General features: G+C 41.5%; 1 protein-coding gene across 5 annotated transcripts; it reads left to right on the top strand.

Moving 5' to 3' along the window:
• The first annotated feature begins 2 nt into the window (after positions 1-2).
• RPP40 (ribonuclease P/MRP subunit p40) lies at positions 3-26,251 on the top strand. 5 transcript variants are annotated; one of them, XR_014550620.1, is made up of 11 exons: positions 3-141; positions 3,294-3,438; positions 4,358-4,426; positions 5,042-5,137; positions 6,190-6,315; positions 7,182-7,380; positions 8,079-8,213; positions 10,653-10,874; positions 19,486-19,561; positions 20,940-21,047; positions 25,014-26,251. XR_014550620.1 is itself a non-coding variant. In XM_083624016.1 (8 exons), the coding sequence occupies exons 1-8, from the start codon at positions 16-18 to the stop codon at positions 10,846-10,848; spliced, it is 1,092 nt and encodes a 363-aa protein (XP_083480142.1). In that variant the 5' UTR covers positions 3-15; the 3' UTR covers positions 10,849-13,200. The 5 variants fall into 5 exon arrangements, 1 of the variants encoding a protein (XP_083480142.1); XR_014550621.1 differs by having other exon boundaries at positions 20,798-21,047; positions 25,969-26,251; XR_014550622.1 differs by having other exon boundaries at positions 20,798-21,047.
• The last annotated feature ends 408 nt before the right edge of the window (positions 26,252-26,659 follow it).

Genomic DNA, 26,659 nt, shown 5'->3' with positions numbered 1-26,659 from the left:
GGAACGCGGCGCGGCATGTTCGCCCCGCTGAGGTGGCTCCGCGAGGGGCCCCGTCACGTGCTGGTGTGCGAGGGGAGCCACGTGCGGCACGAGCGGTCCCGCCACGCCACCCGCGTGCGAGATCACGCCTTCAACTGCCAGGTGAGGTGGGGGGGGTGAGAGTGCGGGTAGCGGTCCCCCCTGAGGAGAATCCTGAGCGCCTCAAGTCTGTGCGAACTTCGCTGGTGGCTTCCGAGGGATGAGGTGGTTCAGGATTGCACCGCCTCACTGACTTCCACGGGTGTATCTGCGATTACTGGTGTAGCGAATGACCGTTTCTTAAAAGCCTTTATGTAAAATTGAAATTCCTAGGCGGTGCTTGCTGAGTTTCATGGCCATGTGGCAGTGATAAAAGTGGCGAATTATTGAAATGCGTGGCAACTTCTAGCGTCCTGCTCCTTCTAAGGCTATAGGGCAGGGTTTTGTTTTAACTTTTGGCCATGTAGCTGTTAAGGCTTCAATACCAAAGCAGTTCCTCCCTCTATTGATTTATCCATCCTGATAAGGGGGGAGAGTGTTCCTTGCTTACTATTTTGTGGCTTTCTTTTTCCCCAAAAAAGTTTTTATTGATTTTCACAACATTATAAACAGACACATAAAACAAACATAAATCGTAACCTTATTAACAATTACACTTATTAACCTTATTAAGTTACTTCCTTGCTTCCCCTTGGTTGAATTCCATTGCATGTCCTTTTAACGGTTTTCCAAATCGTAGTTCTTAAAATTACTATTCTGTGGCTTTCTGATTGGTCCTACCTAATTCTTTCTTTTCTTTCTTTCTTTCTTTCTGGAAAAAAAGGTGAGGGAATTCACCACGAAGTTTGTTTGTTTGTGGGCTCCCACCGCCACAGAAGTGGCTAAACGTAAGATGTGATTAATAAACACAGGCAGACAATGATCTGGATTATTAATAGCCACAGCTTTATTGATTACAGGTGTAGGCAATCTATATTTGGCTCAGGCATTGGGTGTATATCTGTTCCAGCCCCTCCCCCCCAGACAAAAATAATAATTATTTAATTTTAGAAAGGTAAGGGAATTCAGTTTCCCCAAGTTCCTGCTCAAACCCCACCCCCCCTCTGGACACAACAGTTCTTTTCAAAATAAAATAGCATATTACCCAGTGCCATAGCTGCGGGAGAGGGGGGGAGCAGCTCCTTTTTTTGCCCCAGGTAAAGCTTCCCAGGGGCATCATTGAGGCTCCCAGCCTGTGTGTGTGTGTGTGTGTGTGTGCGCGCACAAATGTGTGTGGGGGTTGTGCAAAACTAGGTCTTTGACCTGAGTGAAATAAAGCCTAGTTTTGTCCCGTGTTACCCCTTAACTGTAACCTACCTGTTCCTCTGCTCAGCTAATTTAGTAGGTTTTGAGATGTATATGTATCTGGTATTCAGACAGGATTGAGAAACAGCTTCTCTAGATATGACATTGTTTTTGCTGCTGTGTAAGTAGCAATACATCATTCTTGCTCCACTACATCGCTGCCATTTGGCCTGAGGTTTTGTTTTTTTTAATATCAAATGGTGCCAGTTGGCTGCAAAATATGTGCCCGTGGACACACACCTCTGCCAACTGAATATAGTGTTTTACGCATTGGGTGAAATGTACCATTCTCCACAAATGCTTATGCCACAATACATATGTTAGTTATTTAAGGTACTTGCAAGACTGTATTGCTTTTGCTGCAATACACTAATAGTTTCAGACAGTATCTTTAACAATGTAGTGTTTATTTAACGTTTCTATCTCATGAGACACTTAGAACAGCATTTTAAAAACTCAACCCATTCAAGACTGTATTATTTATTCAGTATATAAAATTAAAAATCAACCAGCATGTTATACTAAAGAACAGCGCCAGCACACCCATCCAATGAAATTACAAAGAACAAAACATAAAACAGATTAAAAGCCACCAGTGTCAATTTTATTCTGTAACACAATCCAAAATCATGGCTTCAATAAGCACATACTTAAAACAGAATATGGGCCAAACTAGATGTGACACACAGCTGCATGGCTATGAGTTTAAAGATAGCTTCACTCACCACCCTTACATGAGCCTTTTGTTCTAAAAATCAGACATGAGTGGGGTCGACCCACGTTTAAACACATCGGCCTATCACATCATATCTAACTTGGCCCTTAGTTTTAAAACCTAAAAGTATCTTGGCACATCACTATGAAGCTACTGTATTATTTAATTTTTTGCTGGTTTCAAGTTTAAAATTCTACTGAGGGTTGTGCAAAGAATAAAATATTCCCTGACAGAATGGTTTAACTGTCTAACAGACATAACACTAAAGGGCTTATGAGACAATGGAGGGAAAAGGGAAAGTATGGATTAAATTAAAGCTTAATACCAACAGTATAATGTATTTAGTACTCACTGCCTTGCAGGATATCTTCAGGAGTGGAGTCCCTTAGCTAGATGGATGGCATCTTGTATGCCTCCTTCTGACAACTGCAGCCAAGCTGGTGCTAAATGTATTGCTTTCCTTTTCTTTGGACAACATCAGCAGGCTGGGGGGATCATGTAGTTTGGGCAGCCTAGGACTTCCATACCCACTGCCCAAGCTTGAACCCCAGAGTGGTCACTTCAGTTCTGCTAACACAGTGAAAACAACAGAGGAGGCAGCAGCTACAAGTTACCAGGCTCTGCAGCCACAGCAGGCGCTGTGATTCTCCAGCAGTTTAACTTCACCCCCAGAGGCACATTCCATTGTCTCTTGAGACAGATGGATGTCAACAACAACAAAAATTATTTAGGCATGTAACGGGGACATATCAGATGTGGCCTTTTGTATCCAGTCCATATTGCTTGTAGAGCTACAGTTTTCCTCTTGCATGCTTTCCGTGGGGAGGAGGGGATACTTGTGGCCCTACAGATGTTGGAGAACTCCAAACTTCCATCAGTCCCAGATACTTTCTTGCAAACATTTGTAAATGTGTAGAGATAGCTTGTAGAGATCAGCCTGAACAAGCCTACAAACAGTATACCTAACACAGGAATGCTGGGAGAATAAAGCAGGATAAATCCTTGTCATCTTGACTTTCTTGGTACAAATGCACAAGTATTTGGGAACTAACTGTTCATAATAGGTTAAAAACACTTATTTGTTTGAGATATTATTTAATATAAAACAGCCAGCATTGTATTAATGTTTATCTGTGGAGCTGTGTAAAAGATATTTTGCAGTCTGTTTATCAATGATCGTAATACCTAATTTATATCCCAAATGTTCTCTGAATAGGTGTCTTTTTTTATCCCTGATTGTGGAGCAGTTCCAGAAGCACTAAAAAATACACTTGCAGATATTGGGCAGTACTACTTGGTGAAGAATTTGTCACTTCATGAATTAGTTACGCAGGAATTTATTAACACATTTGTGAAGAAAGGTAAGCAACCATTGAAATAAATAAGAAAGCATGACTGAAACTCTGTTTCATAAAGGTGGATTGTAATGAATTTAAGGAAAATATTTGGCTCCTGAAGGATTTTTGAAGTGAAGCACCTTAGAAAAATTGGGCGTTATTGTTTGTTTTTGCTTTTTGGCATTTCGTTCAGTTGTAACAGCCTCTGCTTAGTTTGGCTCTAATATTGTGTCCAATATAATGGTTCTGAGGGTTTTGAGTGCACTGGTGCCTTGTCTTCTGGCTGCAGGAGTTTTTTTTGTTTTTGTTTTTTTGCTGCAGTAGATGTTGAAAGCTAGGTGTTGTAATCCTTGATTGCAGTATTTTCTTGTGATGCTAATAGAAGTAAAGGTAAAAGGTAAAGGACTCCTGGACAGTTAAGTCTAATCAAAGATGAATATGGGGTGTGGTGGTCATCTCACTTTCAGGCCAAGGGACCTGGTGTTTGTCCACAGACAGCTTTCCAGGTCATGTGGTCAGCATGACTAAACTGCTTCCGGTGCAGTGGGACACGGTGACGAGTGCCAGAGTGCACGGAAACACCCTTTACCTTCCTGCCACAGCAGGATCTATTTATCTACTTGCACTGGTGTGCTTTCGAATTGGTAGGTTTGCAGAAGCTGGGATAGAGCAACAGGATAGAGCAACCCCATCACACAGATTCAAACTGCTGACCTTCCATTCAGCAAGCCCAAGAGGCTCAGTGGTTTAGACCACAGCGCCACCCATGTCCCTTTACCTTTACATTTTTACTAGAAGTAGCATCACAACAAGTAGAAGTGGCATTCCCAGATTAGTTTAACTATTGCAGTTTCTTTGAAGAACATGATATTAGTTTTTGTTTGTTTCTTTTTTAAAAGTCGTTATAATAAAAACAAACAATTAAAGTCTTTCTGTGTTTTAGGTTCATGTTATGCTCTTACGTATAAAACAAGGATTGACCAAGACAATACAGCTGCTTTGCTACCAACAGGTATGATATCATGCTGAAAACAAATAGATTTAGCATTTTTCAAATTTTATAGTACTAAAAAGTATCATTCAGTTCAGTTGACTAGCTAGTGGTCTATAGAAGCTGTGTGTGTGTGCCCACAGAAGAGAGAGGGGGATGTAATTCATATACTCACCTGGCCCAAAGATCATGTTTTTAGGTAGAAAATCTAGTGTGCATATTTGTACTTCTCAACACACATATAAGAAAATGTGCAACTAAGGTATCTCGGGCCTAGTCTTGATTAACATTGCCTTTTATTCTCTTTTTGAGGATTAAGGGTTGTAAGACTCAGGCCTCAAAGCATATAGACCTATGTCTACAGCCTTCACATCATATTGTATGCCAGTACACATAGGCAATCCTTAGCCAAGTAAGTGTATGAACCACTCCACAGAATGTGTATACGTAACAAGCTGCTTTCCAAAATAGAGTAGAAAATGAGAATCAATGTAGTTGATCCCTGTTATCTTCTGGTAATAACTGTTCACAATTTTAATTCAGCGTTATTAGTTCATTTTGTGTTTGTGTTTTTACTTTGTAGTATGTATTAAGAAGTTGGAAAATATGATTACTTGCAATTATTTTTGTTTATAGGCAAATTAATTATATCAGTAGACAAGGATACTTATGAAGAGCTTGGACTGCAAGGCCATCCTTCTCTGTATTCTGGTAAAAAGCCAATGAGATACAGTAAGTACCTATTTATTAGATAACACCTCACTTCTTTCCACTTCTTGGCTTTCTTATGAATATAGGACATCATACCCTCAGCTTTTGAGGTTTGGAATTTGAATTGGATTCTGCTTGAATAAACAGATTTGCCCCCTACAGATCAATTTTCCTGATCAAGCAAGGGAAATACTTAAATAAGTAGTTCTCAACACATGTAGCTTGTGCAGATGAATGTGCCTACTTCAATGTGCATCCCTATTTATATATTAATACTCAACTCATTAGACAGCCCTCCTAGTGGTGCAGCAATAAAATTGCTAGCTCATTTGAAAAGCTAAGCAGGATCCAGTATGATTTCAAGTTGGATGGAAGACCACGTATTGAGTGTGATGCATTGCAGAGTGTTGGACTAGATGACCCTCGGGGTCCCTTCCAACTCTACAGTTCTATGATTCTATGGCTCAGTCTGCCTTTTGATACAGACTAGGATACTTATTCCCATCTTGGGCCAGTAAACGTTGTGTGGAACTACAGATGAGTTGAGGTCAGTATTCATTACCGGCTTGTTTCAGGGATCAATTCACAGTGCTTTAATGGCATGTACAATCTGAGATCGATATATATCACAGGGCACATGCTCCTATTCAAACTCCTCAGAGTCTCAAAATGTGCTAGTGAGGCCTTGTTGTAAAACCCTTCCTCTAGGGAGGTAAGGTTATTCTCTCCTAGGAGCAGGACTTTTTTGTGTGGCTCCTGTGGAATGCTCTTCCTAAGGAAGTCTGCATGTCTCCTGGTTTCATTTTGTAGTCAGGTGAAAATACCTTAATTCCATCAGGCATCTGGGGATTAGTGAAGATTCTAAATGTTTTCTTATGGAATCTTTTTTCTCTCTCTGTTGAAACATGGTCTATAAATACTGTAAATAATGAATGCCTGGTGTATAGTCATTAACGTTTTTTATCACAATGTTTAGCTTCTTTTTAGAAAGAGTACCTACTTAGTTATCCAGGTAGCATAAGATTTACTGATACTATGTTCACATCAAAATTTATGCTTTCTTTTTTTAATAGTTATTACTGTTGACTTGACTGATTCAACCTTCAGTCCTGATAGTAAGAAATACAACAGAGTGATCTGGGCCTTGAAGGAAAAAATGCCACTAGAGTTTGATTTCTTGATGGCTTGGCACCAAACAGGTAACAGCACGTTAACCGTAAAAGGGAATGCCAGAAGACATACATTATAAATACCATTCTATTCTGAAGGCTGATTCTGGTGTTTTTACATGTGACTGATAGGTGTCTATACACATTAAAGTGCATGAAAATGTAATATAGGAAGGGTAATTTGTCTGTCAGGAGAGCCCCTTGTTTGGCAAGACTGCAGACCTTAGTTTGGGAAGTGTACGTCTTTTCTAAGAAATGGGGTTTCTTTTATGCAATAGGCTGGAATGCTTAGGCATCGAAAATAGAACTAAATTTGTGGGAGATGATAGTACATATTAGACACCAAAAACAATGGATCTTTTTGGTTTTGGAGAAATCAGTAAATGAGTGAGTACATATATAAATATTTTAAATGTACAGAAGAAGAAGAAGAAGATTATCATACAAATAATCCTTAAACATTGTGTGGATGGGATAAGAGTGTATTAGAATTATGACCTTGTGCACTCCCTAATTTGCAATTATTTTTTCCTGTATTCTTGCATTTTTCCAATAATTTCATTTTTCAGTTTAAGCCTCTAATAATGTTGATCACGCAAATTCCAGCAAAGTGGCACAGTCTGGTTGCTCTCCTAAGTGCTAAATGGATCTGAAAGTATACTTTTTATCCTAAAAGGAATGTGACAACTTGTGGGATTAAGAGGAGGAGGTTGGAAATCTTAGGCTCTGGCATGGCATAGATAAACAGTAGATTTAATTTCGACACTGTATTTCACTAAATCTCTGTTTCCAAATTGCATACAATCATAAAAGAGTTTGAATAGTGTGGAAAAAAATGCTCCTTTTAAAGTCTGTTTCTTTTTTTTAACTTTTGGGGTGTGTTGTTTGCATTCAAGGATCAGAAGACTCAAGTTTGATGTCATACTTTTCCAAAAACCAAATACAGGCCCTTCAGCCAAAAATAACATTCAGCACATTAAGAAATGTGCAGTGTCCAGTTCTGGAAAGCAATAAATTGGAAGGAGAGCCAGAAACAGCATGCAGTGCTCAGGAATTATTTGAATGGCTAGGTGCCATTTTCACTCACACTGACTTGTAAGTATCTGTTGCTTGTTGTAAGTATATATATCCAACTATTTTTCTTCAAAAGAAACCCAATTGGCTTAACATCAAATTACACACACACACACAAGTATTAAAAATAGTAGGAAAAACATCACTATAAAATGGCAAAACCCATCATATTTTCAAAATGAAAGGAACAGCCAAGCAAAAGGAGGAGTATCCACAACACAAGACATCCACTTTCAGGCATCTGTTGAAGTCCTTTTTCTGCCGACAGAGCCAAGCCGCTGGTTAAACTTCCCTGCCATTTTAATGATTATTTTCTATTGTTTTTATTGTCTTTTGTGTTTTATTATGCTTGTATAAATTGTTGTACACCGCCTTGATATTTTAAGTGATTTGGTGGTATATAAATATTTTTATAAATAAAAGTTGTTTAGACACTGTAGTGCATAATGTCATTTGGATAGTTATTACCATATCTAGGTTATTAAAAAGTAAGCTGAATTTTTCTGCTGAACATCACTGTTGTCCACAGATCTCAAAGGGCACAATCTACTGACACAATGGGAATTGTACATGATAATTTACTAAATGGATTTTGTCCAGTGAAAGGGGAAATTATTCAGCACTTGGTGATTTAGCTGCATGGTGCACAAGCAGAACAATTATTTAGCAGTCGGAATGTTAAAATACTAAAGGAGTCTTGCATATGTTCTTTTTTGCAGAGAAAATACATCTTCTAGTTTCTTATCAACATATTCATGTCCTCAACCGAGCACAACAGTAGAACAAGCTTTGTTGTGTACAATAACAGGCTTTATACTTCCAGAAAAGATAATTCATTTGTTTGAACAAATATGGTAAGCAGTTAGCTATACAATCTGTCCTATTTAGCATGTTATAACTACACCTGGAGTTGATCAAATTGAGCCCTAAACACACTTACAACAGCATAAATACCACTGAACTGACTTCTGAATATACATGCATTGGGATGCACTGCACGTGTGTTCATGCAAAACTGTATACAATATTATATTGGTTTCAGTGTTTTTCCAATCATTTCATTCACAGCCAATTTCAGGGAGGGGAGTGCAGGGGGGAGCCCTGTTACACAAGCAGAAGTCCTTGAGCAGGGTTTCCACTGATGGTGCTGGTTAGCTGAATCCCTCCCTGTGTGTTTATTTGAACAATCTTATGTACATACTCTTTATCAATAAGACTTATTTCTCTGTATACCGTATTTTTCACACCATAGGACGCACTTTTTCCCTCCTAAAAAGCAAGGGAAAATGTGTGTGCGTCCTATGGAGCGAATGCAGGCTTTCACTGAAGCCTGGAGAGCGAGAGGGGTCGGTGCGCAACGACCCCTCTCGCTCTCCAGGCTTCAGGAAGCTATCCGCTAGCCATGGGAGACCCAGCTCTCCCACGGCTAGCGGAGTGCTGCATTAATCCCGAAGCTTGGGGCGTGCGGAGCTCAGCGCGCCCCAAGCTTCTGGGTGCCGGCAAGGTCTCCGCTAGCCGTCTAGCGGAGACCTTGCCGGCACCCAGAAGCTTGGGGCGCGCTGAGCTCCGCACGCCCCAAACTTCGGGATTAGCGCAGCGCTCCGCTAGCCGTGTCTAGGCTGCGGATGGTAGCCTGCTTCCCGGAGCGTTGGGCGCCCTGAAAGCAGAGCGCCCGGCGCTTCGGGAACATATCCGCAGCCTAGGCAGCCCTGCGGGAGGTCCCGCAGGGCTGTCTAGGCTGCGGATAGCAGCCTGCTTCCCGGAGCGTCGGGCGCCCTGAAAGCAGAGCGCCCGGCGCTTCGGGAACACATCCGCAGCGTGGGGAGCCTTGCAGGAGTTCCCCGCAGGGCTCCCCACGCTGCGGATAGCAGCCTGCCGCCCGGCGCGAGGGGCGCCCTGAAGCAGAGTGCCCCTCGCGCCAGGCAGACATCCGCAGCATGCGGAGCCCTGCAGGAGTTCCCCACAGGGCTCCCCACGCTGCGGATAGCAGCCTGCCGCCCGGCGGGTGGGGCGCCCTGAAGCAGAGCGCCCCTCGCGCCAGGCAGACATCCGCAGCATGCGGAGCCCTGCAGGAGTTCCCCACAGGGCTCCCCACGCTGCGGATAGCAGCCTGCCGCCCGGCGCGAGGGGCGCCCTGAAGCAGAGTGCCCCTCGCGCCAGGCAGACATCCGCAGCATGCGGAGCCCTGCAGGAGTTCCCCACAGGGCTCCCCACGCTGCGGATAGCAGCCTGCCGCCCGGCGGGTAGGGCGCCCTGAAGCAGAGCACCCCTCGCGCCAGGCAGACATCCGCAGCATGCGGAGCCCTGCAGGAGTTCCCCACAGGGCTCCCCACGCTGCGGATAGCAGCCTGCCGCCCGGCGGGTGGGGCGCCCTGAAGCAGAGCACCCCTCGCGCCAGGCAGACATCCGCAGCATGCGGAGCCCTGCAGGAGTTCCCCACAGGGCTCCCCACGCTGCGGATAGCAGCCTGCCGCCCGGCGGGTGGTGCGCCCTGAAGCAGAGCACCCCTCGTGCCAGGCAGACATCTGCAGCGTGGGGAGCCCTGCAGGAGTTCCCCGCAAGGCTCCCCAAGCTGCGGATAGCAGCCTGCCGCCCGGCGGGTGGGGCGCCCTGAAGCAGAGCGCCCCTCGCACCAGGCAGACATCTGCAGCGTGGGAAGCCCTGCAGGAGTTCCCCGCAAGGCTCCCCAAGCTGCGGATAGCAGCCTGCCGCCCGGCGGGTGGGGCGCCCTGAAGCAGAGCGCCCCTCGTGCCAGGCAGACATCTGCAGCGTGGGGAGCCCTGCAGGAGTTCCCCGCAAGGCTCCCCAAGCTGCGGATAGCAGCCTGCCGCCCGGCGGGCGGGGCGCCCTGAATCAGAGCGCCCCTCACGCTGGGCAGACACCCGCAGCGTGGGGAGCCCTGCAGGAGTTCCCCGCAGGGCTCCCCACGCTGCGGATAGCAGCCTGCTGCCTGGCGGGTGGGGCCCGCTGAAGCAGAGCGCCCCGTGCGCCAGGCAGACATCAGCCAGCCCCACAAGCTCGGGGGACAGCAGGGAGGCGCAGCGCCACCATCCCGCTGTTCCTCGACCTGGTTCGGTTTCCCTGACCTGCTTTTGGGGGGGAAATAAAGGGAATTTTTTTTCCTTTATTTCCCCCCCAAAAAACTAGATGCGTCCTATGGGACGGAGCGTCCTATGGTGCGAAAAATACGGTATATCCATAAGATCAAGCTGTTTGCTTGAACAGCTATGATCTAACTCTTGCAAAGCTTAATATAATTTATAGTTTTGCTTCTCTTTTCCTCCCCACAACAGTTCCTATTTTGAAGAACCAAAGTTGGCTCACTGGATATCTCTCATTGTTCATGGCTTTGCTGACAGCCCTGTTTCCTGGAAAGAAAGTGAACATGGTTTCCTAAAAGGCGGGGAGAATTTATACAACTTCGTAATTTTTAGGAGCTTGGACTACTGGCTTCAAATGGCAGTTGGAGCATATGATGATTGTCCTTAAATAATGACTACTGAAGGCATTCAAAGGTGTTGTATTATAAAATAGGCATTTTTGTAAAATTATAAAAAATATACCCTTTAAAAGGGTAAGTTATCTGGCTTGAAATCAAACACAAAGGTGAAATGATTTTCATCTTAATTATTTTCTTTTTAAAATTAGTTGTATATTTAAGTGTGTGTGTTTGTAAGGGTTTAAAAAATATAGTTAACGTTTGAGCTTTAAATTTGCAGCCATAAAAAATGTTGGTTTGAAGTTGGTTTAAAATCCTGCTATGAAAACAATGATATGTAAATAAAAACATTTATTCTACCTTTTGGAGAAAAATGTTTTGAATTTACGTAAGAAGTTGCAGAAGCAACAATTATTAGACTTTGCTCTTACCAAGGTGACAGCTAGTAGGAAGGACTGTACCAGTTCCTAGAGCCATCATATCTGTACAACTAGAACCCTTGCCTTATCAGAGACACCCATATCAATTCCTTTTCCTAGCCCCTTGTGCTACACAGCTGTGCTGTCTTTTTTATTGATCTCTGTGTGTGAATTCTAATTACAACAAAATACCATTGGAAATTACTAAGAATAAAATGACATTTATATAATGGGAGGCTGCTTTGCAACGTGTCTGCTACTTGTATCATGGGAACCATTTTTTTAATTTCCCATGATCCAATGAAATGACTGCAATAAAACACAGCTGAACTTACTGGATGAAGAATTGGGAGTTTACCAGCAGCTGTGATAGTTGGGTGGAGATCTGGTAAACAGCATTACTACTATAATGGAAATGGTTGCTAGGACAAGATCTTGTATGGTGCCATCCGACACTCTGACGGTAAACTCCTGTGAGTAGAAAGGTAAAACTGATGCTTACTTTCTAGGTTTACCAAATTGTGACCTGCTCCCAGTGCCTCTTGTTATAATAATTTCAGGTCAGCAAGATTTTCAGGTGCCTCAAGTCCCTATTCAATCTTGCGCCATCTTGTCTGTTAGGAAGCAGACCTAGAGTCCTTTAATTTAATACTTAGAGGTTCCTTTTATATCATAACTCTTACAAGGTGATCATAAATTGTTAAATACATTTAAAACATGATATTTTAGACATTAACTTCTGAACAGTGGCATGCTGCACCAGTAGAGTTGGGTTCTCCCAGAATATTGCATTGCTGTTCTTGAGCTTTGACTCAACAGGTCAGAATCTGGCAACCTCCATGGCATTTCACAGCATGCTCAGAAGCAAATACTGAATTGGGTAGAGAACATGCAGACTGAATAGTTGGAAAGTGATTTACCTTCGACATGACAACTTGCAAATTACTTCAACCATATAAAGTGAAATAAATAGGACAAATGCAACAAACTATAGTAGATAAACTCACTGTAGCATAATAAGTTGAGCCTGTTAAGATCAAAGCAACTGCAGTTGCCTTAAAGACAGCCTTTTCCCTAATTGCTGTGCTGCGATCTTGGTCCTTTCTTGTCAGTAAAGTTCAAAGCCAGACAGGAAGGAAGTGAGCTCAGTTGTGGAAAGGGGTGGGTGTAATATACTTAATGAAAACCTTTCAAGAATGGAAATCTAGACCAGAGGGATTGTGACCTTATCCAAATTGTTAGACATGAATTCAGCAAAAATAATAATTTTACTCTGCATTTTGCAACAGATTACAGAAGCAAAATATTAGGACCAGAAATTATTACATCTCTTGGCATTGTTAAAAAAAAGTTGTGGGGGGGTGTGCTTATGATGCTATATACTGGCAATCCTAGGAGCATTGTTGCTCTGTAAATACTCGTATTACTATTTTTGGCAGAGGAGAGCACGTTTTGGAAATCCTTGCTTGACATTATTTTGTTTGTTTTAAACATTATTAACCAGAGTATTTTTTTAGTTGGCATATTGACCTTTCAGACAGTCTGAGCTTCAGCTTTGAGCTAGTTCAGAGTCTCAGCGAGTAGGCTGAGCATGTAACATTATACAGCAATAAGATTCAGGTGCATGCACCCTCTCATGTCACACATAAAATCTTCAGTTTGAATCAGAACCTCTTCACATGTTCATTATTGGATGAAGAGGCGATAGTCCCACTTGTGCCATTTGCCCACTCCTTTATTTCTTAGCAAGAGCATTGAGAACAGTGTCTGCGTGCAAATGCAGATGGAGTTAACCTGAAAAGATGCAATGAATGGGAAGAGGTGGGATATATCTGCTGAAGATTTGCTTCCACATAGATATCTGTGAACTGGCCTTTTACTACATGCACCCAACATGCTTGTTTTGCTCTTCACAAATGTATGAAAATATGCTATTTCTTATAGCAACTTTTTTGGTCATATTAAAAAACAACAACCCCAAAACTCCAGAGTTTTATTTATTTTAAAATCTCATATTCTTATGTTATAGCTATGCATGGAGAAACAATCAGATGGTCCTCTGCCCCATCTGCTCCAAATCTAGACAGTTTGTCACCATATCAGTTCAGCTGTAATCAGTAGCAGAAAAACAACCGTCTCCCAGCTAAATAGCAAGAGTGGTGACTTAGAAGGCTATGCTTAGGTGGCTTAAATATTATTGTAATAGAGATTCAGAGGTGTTCTCTAGCTTCCACCTAGAGCAGGCATAATGTCTTATAAAATAACCTGAGCTCTTATTTTAGAATAAAAACAGTTGTTTACTCCTAGAGCCTCCAACTACAGCTGGCCATCTTAACAATAGCAAAGATTCTGCTGAACACAGTGCTCCTGGGAAGCAGGAAGCAAATTGTAGCATTCTGCGCTCTCCAGTACTGTTTGCATGCACTTTACAACATTTTTTAAAAAGAATATCATCTGACACAATCAGTTATTAATTTTCAGTTACCCCTTTAGATTATAATGCCTTAATTACTATATATTCTCTAACGGCATATTGATCCAGCTAGAATTTAGGGCCACTTCATGCATCAGATTTTTTTCCTAGGATGCATGTGGTGAAAAAGCTACTTGAGAATGTGTTCTTGGTAAAATGTTCTGTCAGTTTAAATGACATCAGTGTAGGATATGGTCTTTTGTGAAGTGGTCCTAACAAGAAAGTGCATTTAGGAACCAATTCTTATTCCAGTCAGCTTTCACAAAAGACTGCAATTTCCAAATTAGTATTTCAATACAGAGCATCAAATGGGGTACTGTGGAGTCCATGACATGGACATACAGCCTGTATATGCAGTTCTATCCCACCCGGATTTACTACATGTTTACACCAAGCTGACACTACAGAACAAGCCCACATACACATGCAATTACAGGCACTTCTTTAAGAGGTGGCATTCTTGCACACACCCTTCCCATTTGCTGTGGTAGGATAGGGTGTGCAGACTTTCCATGAATGCAGTTCCAGTTCTGTTCTTAGAAGTTTGGTATTCATGGAACTGTCATGGCACAAACTGATGAGAAAAATAGTGTTTGTGTATCTCTCTAGTCTCTGCCTACCTGTACAGCAGAATTATGTAGAATAGATAGTGACTGATGAGAGAAAAGTATGCCTATCAGGTCCAGTTGAAATGTTACAATAATTCAATTTCACTATTATTAATTTAATTTTCACTATGATTAATTTAATTTATATGCCTCCCTTTATCTGAAGATCCCAGGGCGGAATACCATATTAAAAGCATAATGTACATATATCGCAATATTTTTTGTTGCTATGGCTGACGGCTGATGCAAATAAAGTTTCATTCATTCATAATTTACATAGACAATAAAACAGTCACAGAAAAAAATCATCATTAACAGCCACTCCATACAAACTTAAAAAACCATAGGTAGTTTGATGGCTAAAAGCCTGGGTAAGAGGAATGCTTTCCCCTGGCGCCTAAAGACATGTAATATTGGCTCCAGGAGAGCCTTTCTGGGAAGAGCATTCCGGTGCCGCCACAGAAAAGGCCTGTTCTAGTGTTGTCACCCTCTGAACCTCTTGGAGTGGGAATGCAGAGAAGAGCCTTGGATAACAAGCGCAGGGTCCGGGTCAGTTTGAATGGGGAGAGGTGGTCCTTAAGGTATTTAGGTCCTGAGCCATGTAAGGCTTTATAGGTCAGCACCAGCACTTTGAATTAGGCTTGGAAACTCATTGGCAGCTAGTGTTGGGCTAGGATCAATGTTATAGACTCAACACATCTTGCCCCAGTGGGCAACCTGGCCGTCAAATTTTGCACCATCTGAAGTTTTTGAACGATCTTCTGAGACAGCCCCACATATGATGCATTGCAGTACTCTATGCAAGAAACCATGGATGACACCATCATGTTTAAAACCGGTTGCCTAAGTGTACAGTGTTAACACATGACCATGACATACCCCCACACCAAAGATCCGTGATTTGCTAATGCTTACATATTTATATGCTAGCAATTTGTTTCAGATGTGATGCTGTCTATGCGTATCCCTGCATGGATCATGTTTCATTTATTTTATGTGCCCAATGTCACATTTGAATTGCTGCATAATTATTTTTGCCTTTTTTTCTGGGTGGTGATACAAAATAAGTCATACTAAAAATATTCAGGAAGGAAGACAGCATAGACAGGTGGAGCTGAACACATTTCTGGCAGAGCTCCACAGAAGGCAGTGGAGCTCTACAAGATTGGAATTTGCTCCATTTTAATCTTCACAGCTGTTTGCTGTCTCTCTTGAGGGGGAAAACACACCGCACATCCATAAAAAAAATATTAAATCCCCCCCCCAAACTAAGAAAGATGCCAGCAAAGTAAATGTTTACACCTTTTCTTCATATTTATGGAGATTTAATCCAAATCATTCCACTGCACATTTTAAAAAAGTTTTATTTAAACAGGAGAGGTAGAACTAAAGGACAAAAAGAAATACACAGAATAGGATTACTGTAAACATGTTAAAGCAGCTCGGCTTTTACTGAGAAGATGTATACTTCTCAATGTAAGTCCACTTAGCCGTTCTTTTGGATTGCCATTAGAAAATGAAACCATTCACTTAAGAAAAACTGATGCTAGCTTAAATTGCTCAATCCTCTTAATAGTGACAGTAGCCTTATTTAGTGAGCTCAACCAATTTCTGTTTTAAAATAGCCGTAAGACAACCTTATAGAATCTATAGCAGATCTGTGAGCGACCATGTAAATAAACAGAAGAGATACTGAGTGCTTAATCTAAGCGAGGCTTAAACTGAAAAAGGCTCAAGGCATGTGGATCTGAAAGCATTTGGGGGGATTAAAATTATAGATTAGATACATAACATCATACTTTTGAAAGCCTCATCATGGTCTGAAACACTGCTTTATGTCTTCTGAACACAATGCCAACTGTGCACTGAATCTGGCACCTGCTGTTGTAATTAGCTTTTCTGGAATGGTTTGTAACACGCTCTGGCCAAAGGCTTCTCTCTCCTTCCTTCCCCCTCTCCACCCCCTCCTGGGCTGCTGTGGTGGCAAAATCCAACACTCTTCCTTTTGCAGTTTTCCATCTATTGATCCTTTTCTACTAACTGTCAGCAACAGAAGACAATATTTTCAGGTGATGAAACCCAATTTTGGTCTATTAAAAAAGAGCCAAGAAGGCTTTCTACAAGCAATAAGAGTCAACAGAAGTGAATAGTGGGTACTAAATTAAACGAAAGAAGAAGCTTCTGAAATAAAAAATGGAAGCACTGTCAAAATATAGGCTTTGATATGAAATGGAGTTGGCTGGAGCTCACTCATCTGTGTAGGTAGTTTGGAGATGAATTGCATATATCTATGCATTTTCCCCCAAGTAGAAAGTTGAATTTACAATTCTCCAAAGCAGAAGAATCCAATAGTTTAAGTTCATATTTGTTTCATTTTGAACTGGAAAGGCCATCCAGATTTTTCCAGTGCATTGTTCTTATGTAGAATAAATGTTGTGACCTAACAATTTTTGCTGAAACAACCATAAACCTTTAAAAAATGTGTTTTAGAGAAATAATGCATGAACCAACGCACTGTGCCAAGTTAGTAACATAATGCTTCGTATACTATTGCTCCAATTTAGCAATAGAGAACTTTCAGCATTGTTTGGAGAGTTCATGAGTATTCTCATTCAGATGTAAAGGGACTTTGTGATATTCATCTGGGCTTGATTAATACAGCCAATGATTGTGCACATCATCCTTTGGGTCCAATTGGAAACAACAAAGTTAAGCTACACCAGGATCAAGCCTTGTATAGGCGACAGTAGAGATGTGTTAGGGAGTAACTGGGTATTATGATGAATAGAGGTATGTTTTAGTGGCTTGGTTTAGGATCCTGCAACGCTTTTTCATATCTTCATAAGCTTAAGTCCTGGCTGTTGTAGGTAAATTCAAATCAGGTGACAATAGCCAATTGAAAACATTTTCATTGTGCGCTGAAGCAGTCATTTGTAGCTTCCTGACATACATATTGTCCAACTTTATCAATCCTTCTGTCCCCCCCCCCCCGAATTTTCTAGCAACTGCAAAGGGGTGACAAAGTTGGGCTTAGCATTCACCAAGGCATTAAATTGCTACCATATGACTCTTCTGAATCTACCTTGTAATGTACCTTCATGGGGCTGATCTAGAAGACTGTTGATAGAATTGATACCTCCTTCCCTAGGGTGATCTGATGAGTACATATTACACCAACAAGTTGGCACTGATTTACTAGAGATCTGGGGGGGGGGGGGAGAGGGAGAGAGAGAGAAAGAATGGAAACTGCTGTTTTTTGACATGCTTTAAAGCCTACCTTGCACACAGCCCAGAATTTATTGTTGCCATTAAGTGCCATCATGATATTCTAAGAGCAGTGTGTGCCTTCAGGCAATTTTAGCTCTTAAAAGAAATACATTATCAGTTGCCACAACTCAATGGCTTGCTAAGGTCTTGCATCTTCTGAAAGAACACAAGACCTTTCATATGAGGTGTTTTAACTCTGTGGTTATTTTAATTCACTATATATTTTGGAAAGTTGTTTGCCTCCTCTATGCATTAACCAAATTTTGCGTGATGGTTCCTGAGATCAAGGAGTGGGCTTTCTTCTGTTTGGATACAATTGGACACCATTTTGAATCAATATGGCAAACTAGACCTTTCAAAACCACTGATTTTAACAACTGATTTCAAAACTCCACTGATTTTTTCTTTTTGGGGGGCGGGTAGGGAGTGGGTTCTTAGAATTCCCAAGCAATAGCAGGTATGAGGCTGCTAGATCACAATATTTTATCTTATAAAAATATGCAGTCTGCATTGGGGATGCTCAAGCTATGTTGTTAAACATCATTCAGGACACTGTGATATGAAATGGAATTGCTTGGTCTGATGCAGGAAGGCTTTTCTTGTGGTCCCTTTAAGCAACTTAATTCTACTGCAGCAATTAAAATATATTTCCTGAAAATGTCATCATGTAAAAACCTGAAGAAACGAAACTAAATTATTTTTGAAAAAAATAGTCTGAAGCCCTTGGTGAAGTGTCTGTTTCCAAAAGTGACCATGGACTGTTGCTTTCTTCAAAACACTTTCTAACTCCGAAAGTGAAATATTGTAACTTGCTTGTCAGTTGAGTTGATGCAGTGATTTTGGTTCTCATGGGCTTCCAGCCAGACAAGCCTTAGAACCGGCAATTACTGCTATCCCGGGAAATACAGAAACAGTTCTTCATTTTCTGTTCCTTCAAGAAGCCCTCTATTTTATCGTCAGAGGTCTGAAGGTCTTCCTCTGTGTCAATAAGATATCAGGAGGAGCATATGTTGTCCTGTTGATGATAGCGTTTTAGATAGTCTTGTAATGGCAGTGTACAGTGGTACCTTGGTTTACGAACAGTCTGGTTTAAGAGCGATTTGGTTAACAAACTCTGCAAAACTGGAAATAGTGTCTTGGTTTGAGAACTTTACCTCGGTCTAAGAACAGAATCTGAATGGTGGAAGGGCACCGGCGGTGGGAGGCCTTATTAGGGAAAGCTGCCTCGGTTTAAGAACGGTTTTGGTTTACGAATCGACTTCTGCAACGGATTAAGTTCATAAACCGAGGTACCGCTGTATTCTTAAACACACTTAATAGCAACTAATGTTACTTCCAAGTAAAATGTGCTTAGGAGCACAGCCAAATTTTAAAAACATCCTCACGTGCCCTTCACCAATGTATTTCACTCTTCTTCCTGTATCTACAACAGAAGACTGATTCACCCTGATCCATGAATGCTCTGTGCCCAGGGAACCTCTTCCATTATTTCCTGAGCAAATTATCAGAACTGCCAATTCAGAAGAGCACACAAAGTTAACACACGGCAGTATATTACATATATAATTGGGGAGTTACGTATGCGAGGCAATTGGATGCCCAGTCAGCTGAGTAATTTCCTTGAGTTACACTCCCTTGGAACAGAGGTCATTGGCATGGGCATCTCCAGGAATTTCCCCTGCAAATTAAAACACCAAAAGGTAGCCCTTGCCACGCCCCCGTGCCCCATAGATGCCCATGGTCACAGGTGGAGTTTCTGTGATACAAGCTTTATTTGCATGTATACATAGCCAGAACATGAAAGCAGCTTCACCTCATTAACTTTCCAACAAGTCCTGCTCACCAACTAGGTTTCTAGGGCCATAGCTGTGTCTTTCAGACCTAGTTTCAAGAATGGCAGTCTTTTTTGTTCTCTTTCAGACACAGACACATTGATTACATCTCCAGCCACGGCAGGAGGGAAGAAAGACATGCACCCTTCCACATGGAGCCCCAGGTATTTTGTTTCCGTGGCAACACTTCACCTGTACTTGGTCATCACTTTAGTTGTGCAAAGACAGGTTGTCTTTTAGCGATCCATGATGACTGGGATGGGAGGATATCAACTAGAGCCTTGATTTCTCTTCCGTCTTCCCTCCCACCCCCCAGCAAAAAAAAAAAATGGTGGTTGTAGCATATATATCTTCTGACACAGCAGATTACAAAACTGAAGCATTCCCCTTCAAAACAGCGTGAGGATAGAGGGGTGAGCCATGTATCATTCCTTTATTCAACATGATTCAGTCCCTCTACTCCTTAATCGGTGGAACAAAGAGTAAGTAAAATCTAATAAATTTTACTTGGGGTAGGGGGGTGGGGATTAAGATCTGTAAATCTTCCAAGTTTTACTGCGGCTATGTTCATTTAAATGGAGGTTGTGCAACATCAGTATTTGGAGGATTGTGTCCATAGAAAATAGCAAGCTATGTTATGTCTGGATGTTTTTAAATCTGGTTGGATCTCCATTCTCCATATAATGTATCATGACCCTTGAGTGAATAGAAACAACCCCCATTGCTATGAGTACCAGAGCTTTTAGAGCAGAGTACAGTGGTACCTCGGGTTACATACGCTTTAGGTTACAGACTCCGCTAACCCAGAAATAGTACCTCGGGTTAAGAACTTTGCTTCAGGATGAGAACAGAAATCGTGCAGCGGCGGCGCAGAGGCAGTAGGAGGCCCCATTAGCTAAAGTGGTACCTCAGGTTAAGAACAGTTTCAGGTTAAGAACAGACCTCCAGAACGAATTAAGTTCTTAACCCGAGGTACCACTGTACTTGCATTTACCCATGGAGGGCTCCTAAGAGAAGAAGTCACACCTCTTCAAAAGGTAAAATATGAACCACACTCTTGGCTTCTTTGTAAAAATAAAGAATCAAATGGCTTATTGTTGTGTCCCAGTTCACAGCTAGAACACAAATGGCTTTGAATTAACCCCTTATTGATTGTGAAAGTGCCCTTATTCAGATTTGCAGCAATGTTGTATTTTCAGGATTAAGGTTTAGTTCAAATTAACTTGTTTATTACCGAATGTCATATGTGGTCTTGGACACAAGTGTCTATAAACTCATACATACTCATTTGCAGATAGCTCATACATCACTCCCTGAAAACCATAGGCATTGTAAATTATTAGCTCAGGCCAAAGGTATCTTTATTAGGTCAGTCTAAGGCATGTGTGTAATCTTTGCAGGGCTGTAACTCTATTGCTGCATAAAGCAAATCATACAGCAAGATCTGAAAGAGCATTTGAGACATTCTGCTATGTCAGTTTTCAAGTGAGAGGTCATATTTCATTAATTTGCATTTTCCTTTCTCCTTTGAAAATGGGCAAGGGAATCAATCTGACATTCAAATGGGAAACCTAGAAGTGTGCCCTAAACAAATCTGCCAGGCTTCATTCCAGAATCTCTAGTGTCCAGTGGAATAAAAACATTTACATGGTGAGAAATAAACCAATTTGCTCACTTTGGTCGGTTAGCTAGAAATGACACCAGTACTATACAGTGTGTGTTACACTTTAGATTAAGGGAAAATATAGTACGTAGTGATTTTTTGTTGTTCCATTTTGCATGAGTGGGTGAAAGACACAAAAAGTTACAAAATAATTTGACCAATTAACATATTACATTAATCTGCCAGTTGCCCTGTGCCTGCAAGGGGAAAGGGCACTCAGGCCCTATCATTTGGCCAAAGGAACAAGAGCCCCTGCCTGCTATTCAGACAAGAACAGGTGCAAGGGAAGAGCATCTAGTCCCAAATGCTCATTTAAACCTCACCACTTTGTTCTTGCATTGAAGAATTGATCTCCCTTCTCTACCTGTTCACCCTGCTTCCTTTCCCTTGAGTATATTTGAAAGCCTGATGGCAGTGCCTGTCTCTGCTTTATTGAAGCAAGTTGCTTTGGAAGAAAATAATTGTTTGAAAAATGGGATAAATAGGGTGGTAGTTGGCCAGCTGCAGTTGTGCCTGGAGGAAGCAGATATTTGAGACCCATTGTAGTCTAGTTTCAGACCTGGTTTTAGTACCATTGCTCAGCTTGATTGATGACCTTTATCAGGAAAGATATAGAGTGTCAGTATTGGTATCAAACTTTATTTTGGTCACAGGTGAGCATAAGATAAAACATTTGATTTAAAACACATAAGACTTAAAACAGGTAAAGAATAAAAAAACTAGTAATTAAAAGGTGATTATATTATACATACGTAAAAACATGGAAACAGAGACATACAGATAAAAGTGACTATAAGGGAGGGAGTGTGAAGGAGCACAGGTCTTGCATTTTGGACCTAGTTTGTGGCAGAAACCATCCTTTGGATGAATATCCATCATGGCAGTGCAGAATCTAGCAACGAGTATGTAACATGGGTTTTCATCTTGGAAATAGCAGGGAGGTATAAAGTTGTTCTGTGTGACCTGGGAATTTATGTAATACAGGCAAGATGAACCTAGCTCATATATCTGTATGGTATTGGCAGAGAAAAAAGACATGTTCGGTTGTTTCCAGTTGCCCAGAGCCACATGGGCATTTCCTCTCCCCATATGGTGTCTTCCTAAAGCAGGCCTCCTGGATGGCTGAAGGGAGGCCCTGGCAACAGGCCAGAGTGAAAGCTCTTCGCTGTTTTGGAATTTCAAGGTTGGTTATACAGTGGTACCTCAGGTTACAGAAGCTTCAGGTTACAGACGCTTCAGGTTACAGACTCCACTAACCCAGAAATAGTACCTTGGGTTAAGAACTTTGCTTCAGGAGAACAGAAATCGTGCGGCGGCAGTGGTATGCCCCATTAGCTGAAGTGGTTACCTTAGGTTAAGAACAGTTTCAGGTTAAGAATGGACCTCCAGAACGAATTAAGTTCTTAACCTGCGGTACCACTGTATATGGCATCTGGGAGGTGAGGTATCTTCTGGTTTCACTGATTAAAATTTTCGGGGACATGGCTAGATCTGCTTGGCGTTTGGTATCTTCCACGTGCTGTTTGGTGCTTTTTTTGGCTTGTTCATACTCCGTGTCGAATAGGATCTGCGGGGTGAAGCCTAGAGTTGTTATTATGTTTATCATTGCACGTTTCCATGTCGTTTGGAAACTGACTTTAAAAGTTAAGGGAGCAAGGCCACATGGGAAAAAGGATAGCATTAGCCAGTAATTTAGTGTGGTGAGCCATACTCTAGCCTCGATTCTTACAATTCCAGTTTCGAGACGTGTAGTAGCTTTGGAGAAGTGTTTAGGCACTTGTAGGGCTGATCTTAAGAATTTAGATTGTACCAGTTCTAATGGCGCACAATTGGCAAGGGGACCTAATTGGGCACCATATACAAGCTGCACAATGGATTTGGCCTCAAACAGTTTGAGGGCTGCAGGTATATATTGCCCGCCTTTAGTCCTAAGGTACCTGAGCATTGCATTTGCACTTCTCTGGGCATTCCCTGCAACATAATCCTACTTTCCGAGGAGTGAAGGGTTATACCCAAATATTTGAAGCAGGTGAGCTGCTCAATCTTATGGCCATTGATGTACCATGAGCAAGGTTTGGGCCTTTTGGCAAAGGCCATGATCTTGATTTTCTGATAATTTAGTTCTAGTTTGCTCTCCTTGCAGTTTGCTGCCAGTGTTTTCAGGCCTATAGGAGTTCTTGAGAGGATGCTGCGTCATCAAGTTCAGAGGAAGTGCAGCCTTGTTGGTGTTCCTTGATCTCCCAGTGACTTTAGACACCACTGACCATGGTGTCCCTGTGGAATGACTTGGGGATGGGGAGTTGGAGGCACCATATTACTGTGGCTCTGCTCCTATTCGCAGGGTCAGTACCAGAAAGGGCTCCCTTGGGATGAAGGGTGGAATAGAAACTTCATACATAAAATGCAAAATATATTAATATACAATCTATGTGCCAGAGTTTCGCATATGGCATGGGTAGTGCTAGTTTCAACCAAGTGTTTGTGGGCAGAACAGCAAGCCAGGCACCTGTTCCTATGATTGTGGAACCTCTTCCCTTCCTATTGGCAACAATAATGTTAAATGCATTTATCTGAAGTGCCATTTCAAGGTAGTTTTTTGAAACAGGTTTCAAGACTTGATTCAAGTTCCAACTTAACCTTAATTATTCTTTTAAAATAATTGGTATGTTTAATGCCCAACCACAAGACGTTCCCAGATGAATGCATCTTACTTATAACCATGGACAGTCCATGAGATAATTTCAGAGTCATTGGTAGAGTTGCACAATTTGGCTTCCTGGATGCAACTAGAGACTGGAGAACAGGGTGACTCAGTGATTCATAATTGAAACTGATGCTTAATGATGTAATCCAGAGGCCATGCTGCAGCCATCTATGAAGCTATTCATAACAAGAATAAAACTACTGATCAAGTGTTTAACAGAGTATCTCTGAATGAGCAACATGCTGTAATTCAGTGATGTCACATTCTGCTTGCATCATTGCTTTCTAGAAAGCAGAATGTGCAACACCCTGTTAAAATTTTGTTATTAGAGTCTGACAAATCATTCTTTATTGTCTACCACACAACTGTGGGCTGAGAGCCTATGAGAGGTTGCAAAATACGTGCATGGAGTAATGAATGTTGGGATTCTTGGTATGATCTCTTACTGTTGAGAGAGGTAACATCTCAGGGATCCCCTGAGACCCTGACTGAGAACTCTGGAAGCAGCAGATGGAAGAAAGAGCTGCTCCATTCCTGTCCTTTGGGTCATTGCCTCTAGAGTATGAAAGGATAACAAATAGGACCAAATCCCACCAAGAAACTAAACAAAGCAACAAATGCAGGGAGGGCAGGGAGGGGAAGAAAATGAATATTAGCTAGTCAACAGGTGCAAGAAAAATCAAATTTATTAAGCTTAAACTTCCCCAACATCTCAACAATCCTGAGTTCCTGAAAGGATGCCTTTCCCCACATTTACCAGCCTGTGTATTGAGAACATATAGTTCCGTATGATTTGCAGTTTCTCAAAAAAATATTCCAGAAATACAAGAAGTCTGCTCTACAGTAACTTGGAGCACGGCTTTCAGCATGTCTGCCCCTGTTCTGTGGAATGGCATCATGGCAGAGACATGAAAGGCACCCACAATCTGTACCTTCCAGAAATAACTGAATACGTTTTTGTTTTGATGAGCATTTCCATCTGGATAAAAAAGCCTCTGTCTTAGGTTTAAAAACAATACAAAATTAATCCCTATCTTCCCTTGTTTTTGTGCAGTCTTTAAAATGATTTTAGCTGTTTTTTTATGGTGTGTCAATAAATCACCTTGAAATGTATGTAGGTAATTCATAAATTGTTATTAATAGCAAAAGTTCATCAAAAGTCTTCTTCTGGGTGCAACTGCATTCCAAAGTAAGGCAGATGGTGACAGGGAACAGGACCCTTTAGGCTGTGGCACCATCTTTCTTCCAGAATTAGATGGCATGCTCCTTAGAGGCAGGAATCACTATATGTTTTTGTCTATACAAGGTTATGTATTAATAAGTTTATTTTTGTTTAATTTGAACTATTTCAGTGTTTCAAATTACTGAGCAATGGTTGAACTTCTAGATGGTCCCACTCCCCATAAAAGACCTGTATTTTGTCAGCTGTATTGGCTGCAAGTCTGTTTCAATGCCTAATTTAAAGGGCTGGCTTTAAACCTTAAAAACCTGAATTGCTTGGGTACCTAAAAGGACACTTTTTCCTATATGTACAGTGGTACTTCAGGTTACATATGCTTCAGGTTACAGACTCCGCTAACCCAGAAATAGTACCTCGGGTTAAGAACTTTGCTTCAGGATGAGAACAGAAATCATGCTCCAGCAGTGTGGCGGCAGCAGGAAGCCCCATTAGCTAAAGTGGTGCTTCAGGTTAAGAACAGACCTCCAGAACGAATTAAGTACTTAACCCGAGGTACCACTGTATTCACTTGAACCTTAAGATCATCTTTAGAGACTCATCTCTTAGTGCCCCCCACCAAATGAAGTGAGGTGGAGAGCCACCTTTTTGGTACTAGCACATTATGGAACAACCTTCCTGTTCCATACACGTGTTTGTGCTAGGTGAAGCTCCCAAGTAACTCACATCTTATGGCCTGATCCTGATTGATTTTTTTTAAAAAAGAAAAACACCTTTTCTAATTGCTTTCATTATTGTACATTGCATTTTAATTGTTTTATTTGTGAGTCACCCAGGGAATGTTTGGTGATCATACACATTCAGTTAATAAATGTTAAAAAAATATTCTGAACATGATGGGCAGGGTTGCTCATTATCCAAATCAGCCAGGTGGGTCCCATGGACAGGCAAATGGATTTGTGTGGTAGGGTGTAGGTAGAAGGCCTGAGGGTTAACTATCCAAAATACATAGCATGTTTTTCTTCAGATCTGTCTATTCTCATGTGCAGCAGCGAGATACGAGCTAATGTATTAAAATCTCCACATACTTGACAAAATGGCTGTTTTCAGGTTGGTTCCCAGTTTACAGAATACGCTTTTTGGAAGAGGAACTGATTTTTATTTTTTTAAATGGAATAGCCTAGCAGAGGTTACTGAGACAAACTGGAAGTCTGTACAACTCACTGTTGGGTAAAATAAAGCTAAAAAACACAACAACACTGGAAGTTTATCATACTGGTTCACACCATCAAAAAGACCCTCTTCCTTTTCCCCCCAGTAAATAGGAATAGAAACTTAAAACTCATTAAAAAACCAACATGGTACAATGAGATGGTTGGGTGGAAAACAAAAAATTGGCCTACATTCTAAAATGTAGAAAACGTTCCGTAATTGCTTCTGGTATGTGAAGATAACAGTCATTTGGAAGAATATCATCATGTGTGTTTTTCTGTACTTTTATTTTTGCCTAAGGCCTAAGAGTCAACGCAAGTGAAGTTCGTAGCTGAGACTGAACTTTCCACTTGACACCGATGGAAAGAACTAATCCTGTTATATCTACACTGAATCATCTAAGAGGTATACCAGGTTGAAGTGTTAACCTCCTGACCTTTTCTATAACTGTTTTAATTTGCTATGTCTGCAAATGAGGAAATTAAGTAGAATAGTCTCAGGATAAC

This window comes from Podarcis filfolensis, assembly GCF_964270895.1.
Source record: "Podarcis filfolensis genome assembly, chromosome: 7".
Lineage (NCBI taxonomy): Eukaryota > Metazoa > Chordata > Lepidosauria > Squamata > Lacertidae > Podarcis > Podarcis filfolensis.
The sequence above is the reverse complement of the archived record's forward strand: the minus strand, read 5'-3'. Positions and strand labels throughout refer to the sequence as shown.

Excerpts from the sequence above, each read along its gene's own strand:
- RPP40 (XM_083624016.1), top strand. The coding sequence starts at position 16 with ATGTTCGCCCCGCTGAGGTGGCTCCGCGAGGGGCCCCGTCACGTGCTG. Across the intron at positions 142-3,293 it reads ATCACGCCTTCAACTGCCAG|GTGTCTTTTTTTATCCCTGA; the intron begins GTGAGGTGGGGG and ends TTCTCTGAATAG. Across the intron at positions 5,138-6,189 it reads TAAAAAGCCAATGAGATACA|TTATTACTGTTGACTTGACT; the intron begins GTAAGTACCTAT and ends TTTTTTTAATAG.